General features: G+C 36.3%; 2 protein-coding genes across 2 annotated transcripts; one reads left to right on the top strand and one right to left on the bottom strand.

Annotated features, from left to right (window-relative positions):
* Positions 1-75: 75 nt before the first annotated feature.
* Positions 76-9,771, top strand: LOC110776161 (U2 small nuclear ribonucleoprotein A'). Its single transcript, XM_021980716.2, has 8 exons — positions 76-298; positions 421-461; positions 1,027-1,156; positions 1,341-1,546; positions 4,205-4,378; positions 7,625-7,675; positions 7,832-8,017; positions 9,449-9,771. The coding sequence occupies exons 1-7, from the start codon at positions 217-219 to the stop codon at positions 8,012-8,014; spliced, it is 867 nt and encodes a 288-aa protein (XP_021836408.1). The 5' UTR covers positions 76-216; the 3' UTR covers positions 8,015-8,017; positions 9,449-9,771.
* A 1,143-nt stretch (positions 9,772-10,914) lies between these two features.
* LOC110776162 (probable voltage-gated potassium channel subunit beta) lies at positions 10,915-14,109 on the bottom strand. The gene is made up of 4 exons (XM_021980717.2): positions 13,429-14,109; positions 13,200-13,343; positions 11,653-11,817; positions 10,915-11,346 (listed from the first exon to the last, which is right to left on the bottom strand). The coding sequence occupies exons 1-4, from the start codon at positions 13,990-13,992 to the stop codon at positions 11,233-11,235; spliced, it is 987 nt and encodes a 328-aa protein (XP_021836409.1). The 5' UTR covers positions 13,993-14,109; the 3' UTR covers positions 10,915-11,232.
* Positions 14,110-15,311: the final 1,202 nt, after the last annotated feature.

Below are 15,311 nucleotides of genomic sequence, written 5' to 3' on the forward strand. Positions count from 1 at the left end.
ATTTTTATGACTTTTACGTGGCAATTCTAAGTAAAAATGAGCATGGCACAGTAACTCCCTAAAACTAGTCGCCAAGTACGTTTGAAATTGGTCCGCATTGGCCGTTTCTGATAAACCCCTTTTGTGAAAGCTCAAAACCCTAATTTCTCCGATTTCAATCGGTTTCTCCAAATTTCCTTCGTATTCCTCTTCTTCACCACTAACAAAGCACAGGAAATGGTGAGGCTGACTGCAGATTTGATTTGGAAGAGTCCTCATTTTTTCAACGCCATTAAAGAGCGCGAATTGGATCTTCGAGGTTAGTCCCCTTCACTTTAACACTCATTTTGTCGAATTCAATCTCACTCTAAATTTTTGAGATTTTTTTGGAATCGGTTTGTTAATTACAAAGTACTTTTATCTTTCCTTTTCTGTCCATAGGAAACAAGATTGCAGTAATAGAGAACTTGGGTGCAACTGAGGTAAATTCTAGTTTCATGTGAATGTGTAACTATTGGATTATTTTACGCACTATGTCTTTCAGCGCTCGCTTCATATTCTTGCAATATTAATTTATGCAATTGTTCAAAGGTTATTTAGTGAAATAATTGCCTTGGAACCAAATTTCACTAGGTAGGCTAGAAACTGTTAAATTATTGTACAAATTCAGTTGACATAAGTTACACCTAAAAACCAATTATCTGTTGGTTCAGTGGTGATTGGGGCTGAACTTGGTAGGGAGAACTCGTGTTCGATCCCCCGCAACAACAATTGGGAGGGACTGGAACCTATCCACCCAGAACTCGCCCCGAATCCGGATTAGCCCCTAAGGGTGAACCGGGTGCTAACATCAAAAAAAGTTACACCTAAAAAAAATGTCACAATTCTATGTTTTTTATCTGCCAATATTGCTGAATAGCTTTACTGGTGTGTTGTTATACTGAATGTTGTGTCCTGATTCTTAGTTGAAAAACAATGCTGACATTGTGTAACCATTTCCAGTTGTTGTTTCTGCTTGATTTTCATATTTTTAACGTTGATGTGCAGGATCAATTTGACACAATTGATTTATCAGACAATGAGATTGTAAAGCTCGAGAACTTCCCTTATTTAAACAGATTGGGAACTTTGTTAATGAACAACAATAGGATTACGCGTATAAATCCAAACATAGGAGGTGAGATGACTCATCATCCTCGCCCATCTCTTATATTCTGCTCGCTCGAGAAAGAGGTGGGAGATTAAGTGATAGAGCTCCCTCATCTTCAATCATGAGTGAGGGTGTTCAAATCTTATGTACCCCAACTGCCTTTACATTTCCTGCATGCTTCTTTGACAATTTGAACTGTTTGAATTTGCAGAATTTCTGCCAAAACTGCATACACTTGTTCTTACAAATAATCGACTGGTCAATTTGGCTGAAATTGATCCACTTGCGTCCCTTTCAAAGCTGACATTTTTAAGCCTATTGGACAACAACATTACCAAGAAGCCAAATTACCGTTTGTATGTGATCCACAAATTGAAATCATTGCGTGTGCTAGACTTCAAGAAAGTCAAACAAAAGGTTAGGCTGATATTAGTTTTTGCACTAATGCATTTCTTTACAGCATGCCATATAATTAAGGTCAAGCTACTTAATTTTGAAGATGTTTATGCTTTAGGACTTGTTCAAAGTTTGGTTGCTTTTATTTGATTGCACTGTTCAGGAGTAGGAAAAGGTCACCACCATTTAATTGTGTTAGGTTTCTTCCTCTTTTTGCATATCTTGAGATTGTTTTTGGTTCTAAGTTTTTTATTTTATGGTTGGCACTTGATGTGGACGTAACATCTCTATGTAGGTTTTCACTTGTTATGCCAAAATAGCTTATATAACATATGGTGAGACAAGAGATATCTTTTGTCTTATTTAAAAATCTAAACTAGTGAAGATGCATGCATTTGATAAAGGTGCAAATCTCAAAGACCTTACGTGGTTAGCTGAGCTATTTAATGTTGTGTTAAGTAGATGCATGGAGGTGTACACTATCCCTTTATACTTAAGTAGATGGATCATGGATGGAGGTGTACTCTTCTAAGAATTACAAAAGGGAGAACCAGAATTGTAAGGATTGCAAAGGTATTAATTTGCTAAGTCGCACCATGAAATTACGTGGAAGGGTGAGTAGAGAATGGAAAGGGATGTTCCCACACTTAGAGTTAAGGTGGGAAAGGGCTTCCCAAAAAGCCACCCCCGGAATATTTAATTTGGAATTCAAACGCTTTATGAATCACACTGTATCTCACTATGTCGAGGGACAAAGGAACCAATTGTATTTTTTATGTGGTAAAGGTGTATAGTCGAGTGCCTGGGGAAGTTATTTTGAGGGCTTTGGGGCTTATTGGTATCCATTATATTTACTTTTAGTTGTGTACAAAGGGTTTTGTTGTAAAAGGAATTAAGACTAATTTGAGAACGTCAAGAGGTTATATAAAGCGATTGTTATTGTGCTGCAATTAGGGTCATTCATGGCCCCTCTCCTTTTGTGTTGATGGATGAGGTAGCCAAGATTATCCAACATAAGTCCCTTTTTGTATGTTATTGTTGAAGATATTTATTTAGTGAGTAATGAAAGAGAGAGCGCTAACAACAAGTTAGAACTTTGGAGTCAAAAGGGTTTCAAGTTGGATAGAATTAACAAAAAACAACAAAGTGACTTTGGGGCGGAGAGAGGTTGAAGACTTAAAAATCGAGAGTGGGACAAATATTATATCCTAGCATTCCTTCAGAACAACAAGTATTATATCCTAGTAGAATTCCTTCAGGGTCAATCACTCAATGATACAATGAAATTGAAGAAGGCGTGTTAGATCGTGGTAAGGGTTGGGAGGTTATAGTTAAGGATCACATTGGGGGTCCTTCACAAAAGAAAATATCTGTTAAGAATTAGGGGTTGACTCTTAGAAATTTGTTATAATGCATGGTAATTAAGTCAAGTTCCCAAGTTATTTGGGGCGGAGATGAAGATGCTTTATTAGATGTATGATTTTGGGTGATAATGAGGTGCTTAAAGACACAGATGGAGTGATCAATGTTGGAAAAAATATATACAGGTGACAATGCTAAATAGACCAAGCTAAGGGATAGTGAAAGAAGAAGAAGACATAACCTAAAAAATTTAGACGGAGGTGGTTAGGATGGATTTCACTCATATGAAGATTACCAAGGGCATGACTTGTGATAGGATTTACATAGCCAAGTAAGCCAACCTTAAGTAGGCAACTTTTCTTTCCTTCTATGGTGTTGCTAGGGAGCTTTTCCTCTTCTGTCACCGCTTCTCCTTCCTTGCTTAGTTCTCTTTGTTTGTGTTCTTTGGGTATTATGGGTTTATGGTGAAGGATTTGAAGTTCCTTTTTCTTACATGGTTCTTATTTCTCAGTATGAATTTTAGCACTGTATTTTATTTTATTCCCATTCAGATATTCGTACTTACTAATCTCACTTATCAAAAAAGGATTTATTGCCATTTTTTGTTGACAAATTTCTTGAGGGTGAATCACTGATGGAATTAGTAGCACCTGAGAGACCATCACCTTTTTCAACTTTTTGCCTCTTGTTCAAAGTACTTTACTTTAATCCCTTCCAATATCGAACTTGTAAATGACTAAACGAAAAGGTGAGTCATTTTTCTTCTGTCTTTAACTCTTTACTATATGTTTCCTCTATTCACTTTTAACTGTAACGTTTTGACGTTCACACTTAACAACGCACAACTTTGACCATTATAATTTTCAAATTCCCAATAGTAAAATTATAAAAAATTATATCTTGAAAACATAATTTGAGACTAATCCAACCACCTTCTACATAATAATAGTTGTTTTTGTATATTGGCAAAAATGTTGTCAAAGTGAGGTATATGAATAGTACATAAGTAAAAAAGTTGCAATTAAGAACAACAAAAGTTTGTTTTTCTAATATTATGGGCAAAGTGCCTTTTGTTCCCATGAGAATCGGTCTGTGTAGTGACTTGGTTATACGACAACCTATTTTAAATATAATTGATGACTGTAATTCTCTCTGCACTCTGATTTAAATCCCTGGCTTTGCTCTGATTTGCTTCCTTATGCATGTGCAAGTGTGTAACTAGTCTAGACATCTGTCCAATTCAATCTTTTGTCAAGTTTTTGGAGCTCTTTAGTAGTTTATAGATTCCTAACATTAGTGTTTTTTTCATTGAGAAAGGAACGTAAAGAGGCAGAGAATCTCTTTTCTTCCAAGGAAGCTGAAGAAGAGGTAAAAAAAATAGCTGTCAAGACGGTCACATCTGATGAGGTATCTACTGCTGAGGAGGTTCCAAAGGAAGAGCACGCACCCAAACCTGTTGCTCCTACACCAGAACAAATCATAGCTATCAAGGTATTTTAATTAAACTGATAGGTCGGTTTATCTAAAGCTCAACCTCACTTGCCTGCCTTTGGGGAGTTTCCTTTGTATCTCTATGATGCTGAATACCCTGCTTCAGTTGACTATGATCAGGCTTACAGACTTACAAAATTGTATTTATTGTTTACATCACTTTGTCACATAATCTTTGCTCTTTTAACCATGTAAATCAAAGTTCGACAATTAAGCCATCAAACATCGGAACAATTAATAGCTTTATAATGTTAATTTCTTGGTATATTGTTTTTAAGATGTTCTTTCACAAAATAATCTTTTATGGCTTCAATTAAGTTTTTTTTTAAAAATATGTTCATAGTTTGCAAAAAGATGGAACACATACTAGAAAAAATATGATGTTTGACACAGAAAAGGGGGAGTTCAAATGAAAAGAAATTGAGCGTACCAGTGTGTTTAAGTCATGTTGTTGCTTAAGTGACGGATACAGGATGTGCACCCTTTGAGTATCTAGGTCATAGACTCACAATTCATTCTTAAGATAGTGGAGGATGTAAATCAAAGATAGACACGAATGAACAAGATTACATAAGTAATAGGAAATTTAAGTCTGGATGACCTTATGTATGTCGAGTTCTGCAGATAAACTTTTGTACTACATATTTTTTTAAAATAACTACCTTATATGTCCTAAATTTATGGTTCTTAGCTACCCCTTGATGGTATCCATCAAAAACTTCATTTAGGGGGCACATTTCATATTTTAATTGGCTGGCACATTTCATATCCTCACAATTGCTCTCCCTCCAATTCTGGAAAAAGACATTTCCAAGAGCCTTTCCCCCGGCGCCCTCTCACTCCCCTTCTTTCCACCTTTCTTCCCTCTTTCCCCATTTATTTTCTCCTGTGACACCCCTCCATCTCTAACTAAGTTCTTTTGGCCTTGGAATTGTATTGTTTGAGGTGGGCAGTATAAAATTGCTCATAGTATTGTAAATCGTTCAAGGATTGTAAGGGGACTTGGAAGGAGGGTTAGGGGAGCCATCAGAATTGAACAAGGAGAATAAAGACTGAAAATATAGTGGTGAGAGTAATAAAAATCCATGGGAATAGATGAGGGGAGAAAGAGAAGAAGGGCTAGACTCTAGAGTGTTGACGAGTGTTGGGCACTTAAGCTGGTGGCGGACGGGATGCCATGCGAATTGAATGAGGAGAAAGAAGAAGGGCTACGCCGTTAAAGAGTGGGAGGAATATGATGGTGGAGGTCTTGAGGTGTTGGCAGAAGGGAGCAGAGCTGGAAAGGTGGTGGGAATTATTTTTCGTGGGCCCTTTGACAGGTTTTAGGATGGTATCTGTTATAAAGTAGTTATTTGTTAATAAAGTTTAAGGTGGTTTTGACATGTTGAAGGTACCAAAATTCCTTAGAAAAGTCCCTCAGTTCCTGAAAGAAGTTAACATCTCCTTTATGCATGGAGTCAAAGAGAGTGAAAAATACGGAGAAAGTCCGAGCGGACCTTACTTTTGACTGTAAGTATCGAGGAAAACTTACTAAAAACGGAATGCAAACTTATTTTTGACATCTCACAGTGGAAGATGTTAGCTTCTTTTAAGTGACAAAGGGAGTATAGGACAAAAAAAAAAAATTGAAGTAAATTTGAACAAACAATGGAAACCTGTCGCAGCATGAGTACAGTAGTTTGAAGTAGCAATTTTAAATTTATTTTGATACGAATTTCTCATATTGCAATATAGAGAAGCAAAAAGAAGGCTAAGTTTCAATATTAGGTTAAGAAGAGAGTGTTAATAGTTAGGTTAAGAAGAGAGTGCTATCTATGAACCAAACTTAAAAATAAAAGATTTTCAAAACAAGCAAATATTCTGACAAATTTTCAGTAGTTACAAACACTATTTTGAAAATCTTACTAAACATGGATCTTTTTTCCTTTTGTAAAAAGTAGTTAAATTAGTTTGAAAAAAGAAACGATGCTTGTAAAGAATGTATGTATAAGTACAAGTTCAGTCAAGGTAAATATGAAAAGGACTGAAAAGTTGAAAAGTGTGCTAGCACTACTGGTTAAACTATTACACAATCTTTTGTGAAACACACTGCTTAACAGTGGTTGCAGGTAGGCTGAGATCATAGATAGTCAAAGAGGGAGCTTTAGGAGTTCATATGTTGGCTTTGAATTCATTAAATGGATGAAGCCCACAGTGCTCACCATCAATGAAGGTTTGGTGAGCAGGATTTGGGATAAAGAAATCTCAGGAAATAGCTTGATAGATTCTGCTGTGTCCTTTGCATGTTTGATCTTTGTTAGAAAGGAAAAATTCTGACATGCCTGATGCATTTGGCAGATGTCCCTGCAGTCTAGACCATCCATGCATACTTTTTTGTCTAATACAATATCCTGCATTTTTTTGTTGAAATATTTATTCATGTTGGTGACACTAGAAACCTCTCTTCAACTTGTCTCAAACACCCATAATGTCCTGATATGTCATTCTTGATGTTCGGCATATCTGGTATATGCTGGGATATGTTTTGGCGATGTCATCAGCAGCAATTAAGATACAATCTTTGAGCCTAGGTTTGGCTTAGTAGGCATCTCACTCCTTGGTATTAATGTTAATACTTTCAAATCCATTCTCTATCAGATTTGTGATTACTTCTGTTTCTAGAAACCTACTGAGACGGCTTATCCATACATCTGATATTCTGATACGGACCAATTACTGAACATGCTTTTGTAATTTAACACCAGATCATCAGTTCGAGTGCCATAAACATCTATTTTTTTTACATTTCAACTGATAGATGGATCTCTTAAACCTAATATACTTGAAAGCTTAATCATGTTATCATCAAGTAGAACTAGAGTAATTTTAAGTTATACAACAACAACAAAGCCCTAGTCCCAAAATGATTGGGGTCATCATAATATGATAAAGTAACTACTAATTAATTTAATTTAAATCATAATATGATTTTTAAATTAACAATATGGAATTAAGATCAGAAGCTGGTATCGTCTTAACATCTTATTCTTTATCAAATTACACGCTGATGTGTTGTTGCTAACTTGCCATGTCATGACTGTTGATGTCCATACTTGACTACCTAGTGACTAAAATCTTTGGTCATACTTGATTTGCTGTTCAAAGTGTTGATTGGTTGATGAAGTATTCAAGGGATAATAGATTAATAATGTCAGGACTCAGGAGTTAATGCACTTGATGTTCAGTAAAATTTCCGTGTTTATGCAGGCTGCTATTGTCAATTCCCAAACGCTTGAAGAGGTTGCTAGGCTTGAAAAGGTTATTCGCTTCTGTCATGATTTTTATTTTTGTTTCAGAAATTGAGTTTCCTTTTAACTTCACTCCTAGAAATTTCCTTCCGTCTCTTCTCACTTCTCATCGAAGTTTGCTTCCCAGTACAATGACTCACTGTGGCTAAATAATTTATTTGTATAGGCACTAAAGTCTGGCCAACTCCCCGCTGATCTGAAGATTTTTGACAATGAAGAAACCAATGCCAGGACAGATACCCAAGATGACAAGATGGTGACAGATGGCCAAAGTGAGATAAATGTGCCGTCAGACGATGCTGGGTCAGTCAACAAGACTGAGGAGCATACAGCAATGGAGCAAGATTAAATGGTATCATTACTTTTTGTACTACTTAGTAACCCAGGACTTGTTTCCTAAAAGTCACCAGCCACTACGCAAGTATGCAACATTATGGCGTTGCAGCGATCAAATTTTAGCTAGGCCCAGGCCATATATCATTATCAGACCTTAATACCTTATTTCTAAGTACGCTTCTCTGGCTAATTTTTAACACTGTTATATAACCCATTCTAAAGTCTGTTCCAACCTATGTTACTTGGACACGGAAAATCTGTTGTCTTACCAGTGTCGATATGACCCGACACGGATCAGGGTACAGAATACGGGTCGGGTATGCTCTCCATTTCAAACCTGTTCTATTGAGTATTGAGACATTTTCAAACAGGCTGATGTCTGCTGTTTAATCTATGTATCATGATAATCTAACTTCAGCATGGTATCGGTTCTATATTTATAGATAAATCTGGAGCTTATTTGACCCTGAGCATATTGTTGTAGTTGACCCATATGGTTTCCAATCCCTGGGTTATTATTAATGCTATGACAAAAATAAGCAATAGGTTTGCAACTAGATTTGCAAGTTTTGGTTGGATTATATATTTCTTAGGTAAGTAATTGGTGAGGTAACATATTTTTGGTATAATAACCTTTTCATGTGATGGTAATTAGTGAGAAAACATATCTGTGAGTGATGTGATATTTTCATGTATTTTTGTTGTTTGGCACTTTGGTTAAGGCCTACAAATTTAGTCCACATCTTTTCCAAGTTCACATTTGGTTGGTGCACAGAGCTTCTAGTTAGGTTGTGGCTCAAATTTGGTAGAAGTTTGACTGATCTGCATTTTGTTCTTTTTCTGACTGCTTGTGTTTTGCATAGCATGCATTGGATTTTGATGTTTGGCTACTGTATGAAGTTGCTTTTGATGGCTGGATCAAAAAGCCAGTGTGCATGGTCTTCCCTGTGCGATGCTTGGGACACCTAACTCCCTGTGCGATGCTTGGGACACCTAACATATTGTACCCTTTGGAGGTTATTTTTGTTTAGACACACAAATAAAATGGGTTTAATTTGCTAATGATAATTGTGAAAATTTAGTGAGAAAATTAATTCATGTCTGAATTCGTTGATGAATCAATGAGTTAGACCCAAGTTGAAAAGCTGTGCACGAGGACTTCAATATGTTGCAAATAGACAAACTATATTTGGAATATTATGGGCTATCCACCACTTGTCTTACGTAGCCGGGTTTTTGCTGTCATACCTGCATTCCATGGTGGTACCTGCATAATTGCGCCTTCTTCTGTGCTCTCTTTTCTTATTATAATCTTGTATTTGATACACTGCTTAGGAGCCGAATTTGCTCAAGTTATATCGTTGTTGGTACATGTAGGTATGATTAGGCGTCTGTCTGTATGTGCAGTATGCGTTCACTGAGCTCTCCTTTTTCATTTTTGGTGCAGAGCTTGGAAGGCCTTGTATTTTGACTTTGGCGCTCATCTTTCTAATCCACAAGACTCGGCTATGCAGCTTTAGCTCTTTGCTTTCCCTCCATACATATTTGGTTAAGAGTGTTAAATTCATCAATCATCCACATTTATGTGTGTTTATTGATGCACGACTTGAGTTGTTTTGAATGACAGTTTAGATGCTGAATTTTGGTGGTGGGATAGTAAAAACTGGACAGTAGATTGTAGTAATGTTCTTTCATGTATATTTCATATCTAAAACTTGAATCTAAAGCCAAAATTTCCTGGCTAGTAATTTTCCTTTTTCTTGGCGATTACCTCATGGTATTAATTATATATAAACAGCACTCCTAGAAAATGAAACATATGAACTCTTCTTTTTCCCAAGCTTGAGGATACTTGTAGGTTGATGCCGTACCTAACTAGAGCCTAATGCAGAAAGGAATTAGTTGAAAGGTGTCATTCCGAGACAACCTTTATGAGGTAAGAGTGTTCTTTTTGCTTGTCCCATTTGAAATCTTCTGAAGTCGTATGAATCATATCCTGAAGGAGTGAAATGGTGAAAAGCAATGTCAGAAAATAAAAAAAGAAAAAAAAGAAATGGTGACAAGGGTTAGGAAATGGGGAGATTTTTCCTTTGGGGTCTGATATAATGTATTTCCATCCTTTTAGGGTTCACTCGGTTAACAGACATAATATTGTGATTAGAGAGTTCTTGTACGAAATGCAGCTTATTTATTTATTTATTTGATGTTTACTACTTTACTAGTGTGATCGACTAATCAATTGTTTTTTTGTCATTCAACATTGGCAACTTACTTTTAGCTTGTAAAGCTATTTGATAGTCAATCAAGAGTTTATTTCCAACAAATAAGTAGTCCCTTATACAAAGATTCAAAATTTTAACAAATATAATCCAAATCACGATTTTCACTTACCTAATTTTGCTGAATGTGTCCCGTTTATATGTAGCACTCGTACTAGATTTGATGTCAAGTAGCTTTTTGCATGTTGCGGCGTGTTCATTGGTAGTGAACTAGTGATTAGTGATTAATCAGGCCTTGATAACTCCACAACAGTGAATTAACACTGGTAAATAAATATTCGATCAAATGGGTGAGTACCGGGGCAATAGTATATGTTTTTCTTCTGTTTGTGGCGTGTTATTTGGATCTTCCTCTAGCTAGTTATTACAGGGTATTCATCTTCCTCAAATTGATCGAATAAAAAATGTGACTGCAATTAGACAATGGGTGGAATCTAAGCTATTTGTTACCTTTAATTGCGAACACGAGTGTATTTCACATGACGAATTACCAACACATGAAATATAAGGCAGCTGACATGACATTAGAGAATAGAGGATCTCCATTACTACCCATGGAATGCATAAACTTTATAGCGAATGACCAAGTAATACCACAACAATGATTTGCATACAAGAGGCTCAAGTGCGCATGTTTTGTCTTCAAAAGGCTCTACTTCTTCAATTACCAACTTCATTATTTTCTCTTTTCCCGACTAACATACAAATTGCTCTCAAGATTGAATTCAAAGAAATTCAGAGCAACCAAAGGGATATAAAATACCAAATCAACTGTGATATCCACATGACAAACTAAGTGATACCAATGGTAAGTTTGGGTAACAAATTCAACAACAATCATGAACCAAACAGGGCAACGACGCCATCATCACAGAGCACAACCAAAAAGAGCAAATTACAAACAGGGCAACAGCGCCTCATCAACCAAAACCAGCAAATTATGTATCCACATTCATCTGTAGGCCTCTGGACGCTTAGGCTTGCTTTGAACAATGGCCTCAATTTTCTCCATTATGGAAGGTGTCAGCTTAGGAATCACATCGATAGCTTTCATATTTTCTTCAACCTGCATTGGCGAAATTTAGAACACCTTGAAACAAACATCATGTTCATTGCTACCAGTCATTGAAATAAACACATACCAGAAGGTCAAGAATTTCCCTACCCTGAATAATGATGCATTGAATATTAAGAATAACCAAGGATAGATCAATCTAATTTCTGATATATGGTTTTTTATTAAATTTTATCTTGCACTTAAATTTATTCTGCATTTATTTTATGTACAGCACGGATAAGTGTAACAAAAAACAATAATAAGGAATCTTCTCGTCCACGAGCAGAAAGGAACACAAGTTTTAAGAACGCTCACCTGATATTCCTTCGTTGCACCAGTAATAACGGAAGACACATTGGGATTGGCAGCACACCAAGCAATGGCAAGTTGAGGTAAGGTCACATCTAATTCATCTGCAATTGGTTTTAGTCCGTTGACTTTTTTGAGTACATCATCAACCAATGACCTGCTTGCTAGATTCTACCATCAAATAGTGAAAGTAAATGTGAGTTAAAAAAGTAATAAAACATCTACATTGATTATTCTAATGACATTGAGTACAAAGAATCATAACATATCATCACTACACAACACCAGCATCCTAATGGCTATTCTCAAATAGGAACCAAAGAAAAAGTCAGGGAAATCCTCATATCAGTAATTTGTACTCCTCGACTATGTCTGCTGCACTCAACTTAAAAGTTTCATATTAGGATCCCCAAAGACCTATTTGATTAAATTAGAGTTTTAACACAGATAACGATTCTTTTTTTGGATATCTTTACCATTTATTAAAGAAGTTGTAAAGCGTGTTCAGTAATTAAGACATGGAAACAAACACTACTACGGATTTAATACCAGTTTGTATCACAGATGACAAGTCATGAAATATAAATACTAGTACTGCACCAGATTTCAGTTTTACTAAAACTATTTGTTATATTTGTTATAAGTGTTTCGCAAACTAAGATAACGTATGTATTATCTCAGAACAATGGAAAACCCTACATTTTGAGGTTTTCAGAAGATGTCTTAGTTAACAAGTTGCCACATTCTTGTTGTGAAGGAGAATTCCGGGTGATAGTAAGGTGGTACCGGCTATGGCCTATAGGGTATCTAGTGTTTCCATTGCTTCTCAGATGTAGTAAATCAGTGCTGCAAGTTTAGAGGTGGAATTTGGCAAGTAATTTTAAGTTTTTAAGTAAGAATTCAAAAGAGAGACATTGCTCCATAAACAAAATGTAATACCTTTTGCTGTTTCCAACCCTAATTTTCAGAAATTAAAGGAAGAGTTGATGGTAAAACCTACTCCTAAAACAATCTTTGGTTTGATACTGCACAACCACACAAAACATGTTGCGCACTTGTGCTAACTGACTCCAACACACAAACTCAAAACACAATACGAATGAAGGCATGTGTACGATAGGTCATAGGTTAGAATCCCCCTCATCCATTTGTTATTTATATTGTCCTTTGTGGTTCATTCGCACCCAAAAAAAGAACTCACAACACAATCCTATAGCACAATCCTATAGGACTTTAAGTCTCAAGTGGCTTGTATCCAAAGTGGACGCAAGTGACTCTTACTGGTACTGCTGTTACGGAGCACCAGTATGAGTCATTTGCCTTATTGTTACTGGCATATTCCGTATTGGTACTAAAAATGGTGGGATTGGAGTGACTTGTATCCAATCGGTCACAAGCCACTTACGTTTAGCCATCCTCATAAGTCATAATATATTGAGTTTAAAAACACAATACTTGCAAAAAGATCAAATCTCCAGTTTGTAACCAAAATAGCAAACTTATAGTCCGTTTCTTAAAATCAAAGGACATAGTTCCATAAACAAATGCAATACCTTGTAATTATCAAGGGCAAATCGACTGTCGGGAGGAATGGTACCCTTGTTGTATTTCCCAGTGAGGACTCCAGAAGCAAGTGGACTCCAGGTAGTGAGACCAATACCATAGGTGGTATACAAAGGGAGGTATTCAGATTCAACCTATTCAAAATAAAAGTTAGTTTATCCAATAATCAATAAAAAAAAAAAAAAAAGAGAAAAATCAAATTGAACAAGAATTGAAGACCTTGTGTCTTGATAGCAAATTATACTCAGGCTGTTCGACAACAGGGGCGATCATATCGAGGCGTTGAGCAATAGAGCACGCCTCAGTTATTTGCTGAGCAGACCACTCACTAGTGCCCCAATAGAAAGCGAGACCCTTATCAATTACATAATTCATAGCCCTAACAGTTTCTTCAATAGGGGTAGATGAATCTGGTCTATGACAGTAAATGAGATCAACATACTCCATATCTAATCGTTTCAATGAAGCTTTTGTACCTTCGATGATGTGTTTCCTAGATAGACCCTTGTCATTGGGACCAGCACCACCCCAGAAGATCTTAGTTGAGATAACAAGGTCAGATCGTTTCCAACCAAGCTCTCTAATGGCTTGACCCATAATCTCCTCCGCCCTTCCATTGGCGTAAACCTCGGCGTTATCGAAGAAATTGACGCCGTGATCACGGCAGCATTGGAGGAGTGATTTAGCTTCTTTGACATCCAGTTGGTTGCCGAAGCTAACCCATGCTCCGTATGAGAGTTGGCTTACCTTCAGACCGGACCGACCAAGGTTGTTGTACTGCATCTTTTCTTTCTTTCTTTCTTTCTTTCTTTCTGATCTGATAAAATGTGAAATGTGAAAAGTGAAATAGATCAATCAGAAACAGACTCTGTTAAACAAACAAACAAACAAAAGAGTGTGAATTCGACGATTTGATTTCCGGCTGATTAGATTAGATTAGATTCCAATCGTGGCTTTTTCTCCGACTTCCCACGTGCCTTTTTATTGTCCTCTTATTTTTTTAGGACACTGTTTAATTAGGACAAACTCCCAATTAATCACCTTTTATATGATATAGGAAAAATTACTTTAAATAATCCAACCTTTTGGCAATTTTCCATTAATAATTCAACCTTTGGATTATTATCTATTAATCCAACCTTTGCACCTTATTAACTTTTATTGCACCCAGATGACCGTTTACCTGTTAACAAGATCACCCTCTTATTTTTATTAAAAAAAAATAAAATAAAAAGCTTTTAGAAATACAGGATAATTGTTTTTTATTCAAAAAATAAAAAATTAAACTCCTCCTTTCTCTCTTCTCGGTTTATTCCTTCCTTTGTTCCCCAAATGAATTTTCACCACCTTCATCGATGATCCATGCCAGCCACCACCTACGGCATTTTAAATTATCGTCGTCGCTTTAAATACTCAAAGCCCAGATTCGCACAAGCCAACAAATATCCGATATCCATATTTGCAAAAGGCCCGAGAAAATCAAATTGGGGAAAAAATTAAGGTTCTTGTTCAAATAATTTGGGGTACATTATGAACAATTTGGTTCGCATTAGGCATGAATTTGAGTATTTTTTTATTTCGATCAAATAAATAGTTCTTTTACAATTTGGTAGGAAATCAAAATTTGGGTGGGTTGGAGGGTTGGTCGGCATCGGCGATGGTGCTTGAAGGTCAACTATGTTGGTGGTTGTTGCGGCAATGACGAAAGTGGTTACTAATTGTTGCTTCTGCTTTTGTACTTTGCTTTCTTTTGGGTTTCTGGGCAATCTATGTAGATTTGGATGAGAAAATGTAAGTGATTGAATAGTGCATAAAATCAATTTGTTGTGGTTTATTTTAATGATCAGATGATGCTGATGACAATGGTGGTGGGAGTGAGTAAGGTTGGGGGTGGAGGATGGAGGAGAAACGGGGGATGTGGGTGGTGGAGGAAGGATGAGAAAAGATGACAATGGTGGTGAGATTAGAGTGACTAAGGACAGAGAGGAGGAAAGAAGAAAGAACGAAATACAATAAATTAAAAAGAAAATAAATTATTAATTTAAAAAATAAAATAAATTATGACAAATGGCTGTATGACACGTGTATAGGTTACCTGATGT

Source organism: Spinacia oleracea, chromosome 1 (genome assembly GCF_020520425.1).
Source record: "Spinacia oleracea cultivar Varoflay chromosome 1, BTI_SOV_V1, whole genome shotgun sequence".
In the NCBI taxonomy this organism is placed as follows: domain Eukaryota; kingdom Viridiplantae; phylum Streptophyta; class Magnoliopsida; order Caryophyllales; family Amaranthaceae; genus Spinacia; species Spinacia oleracea.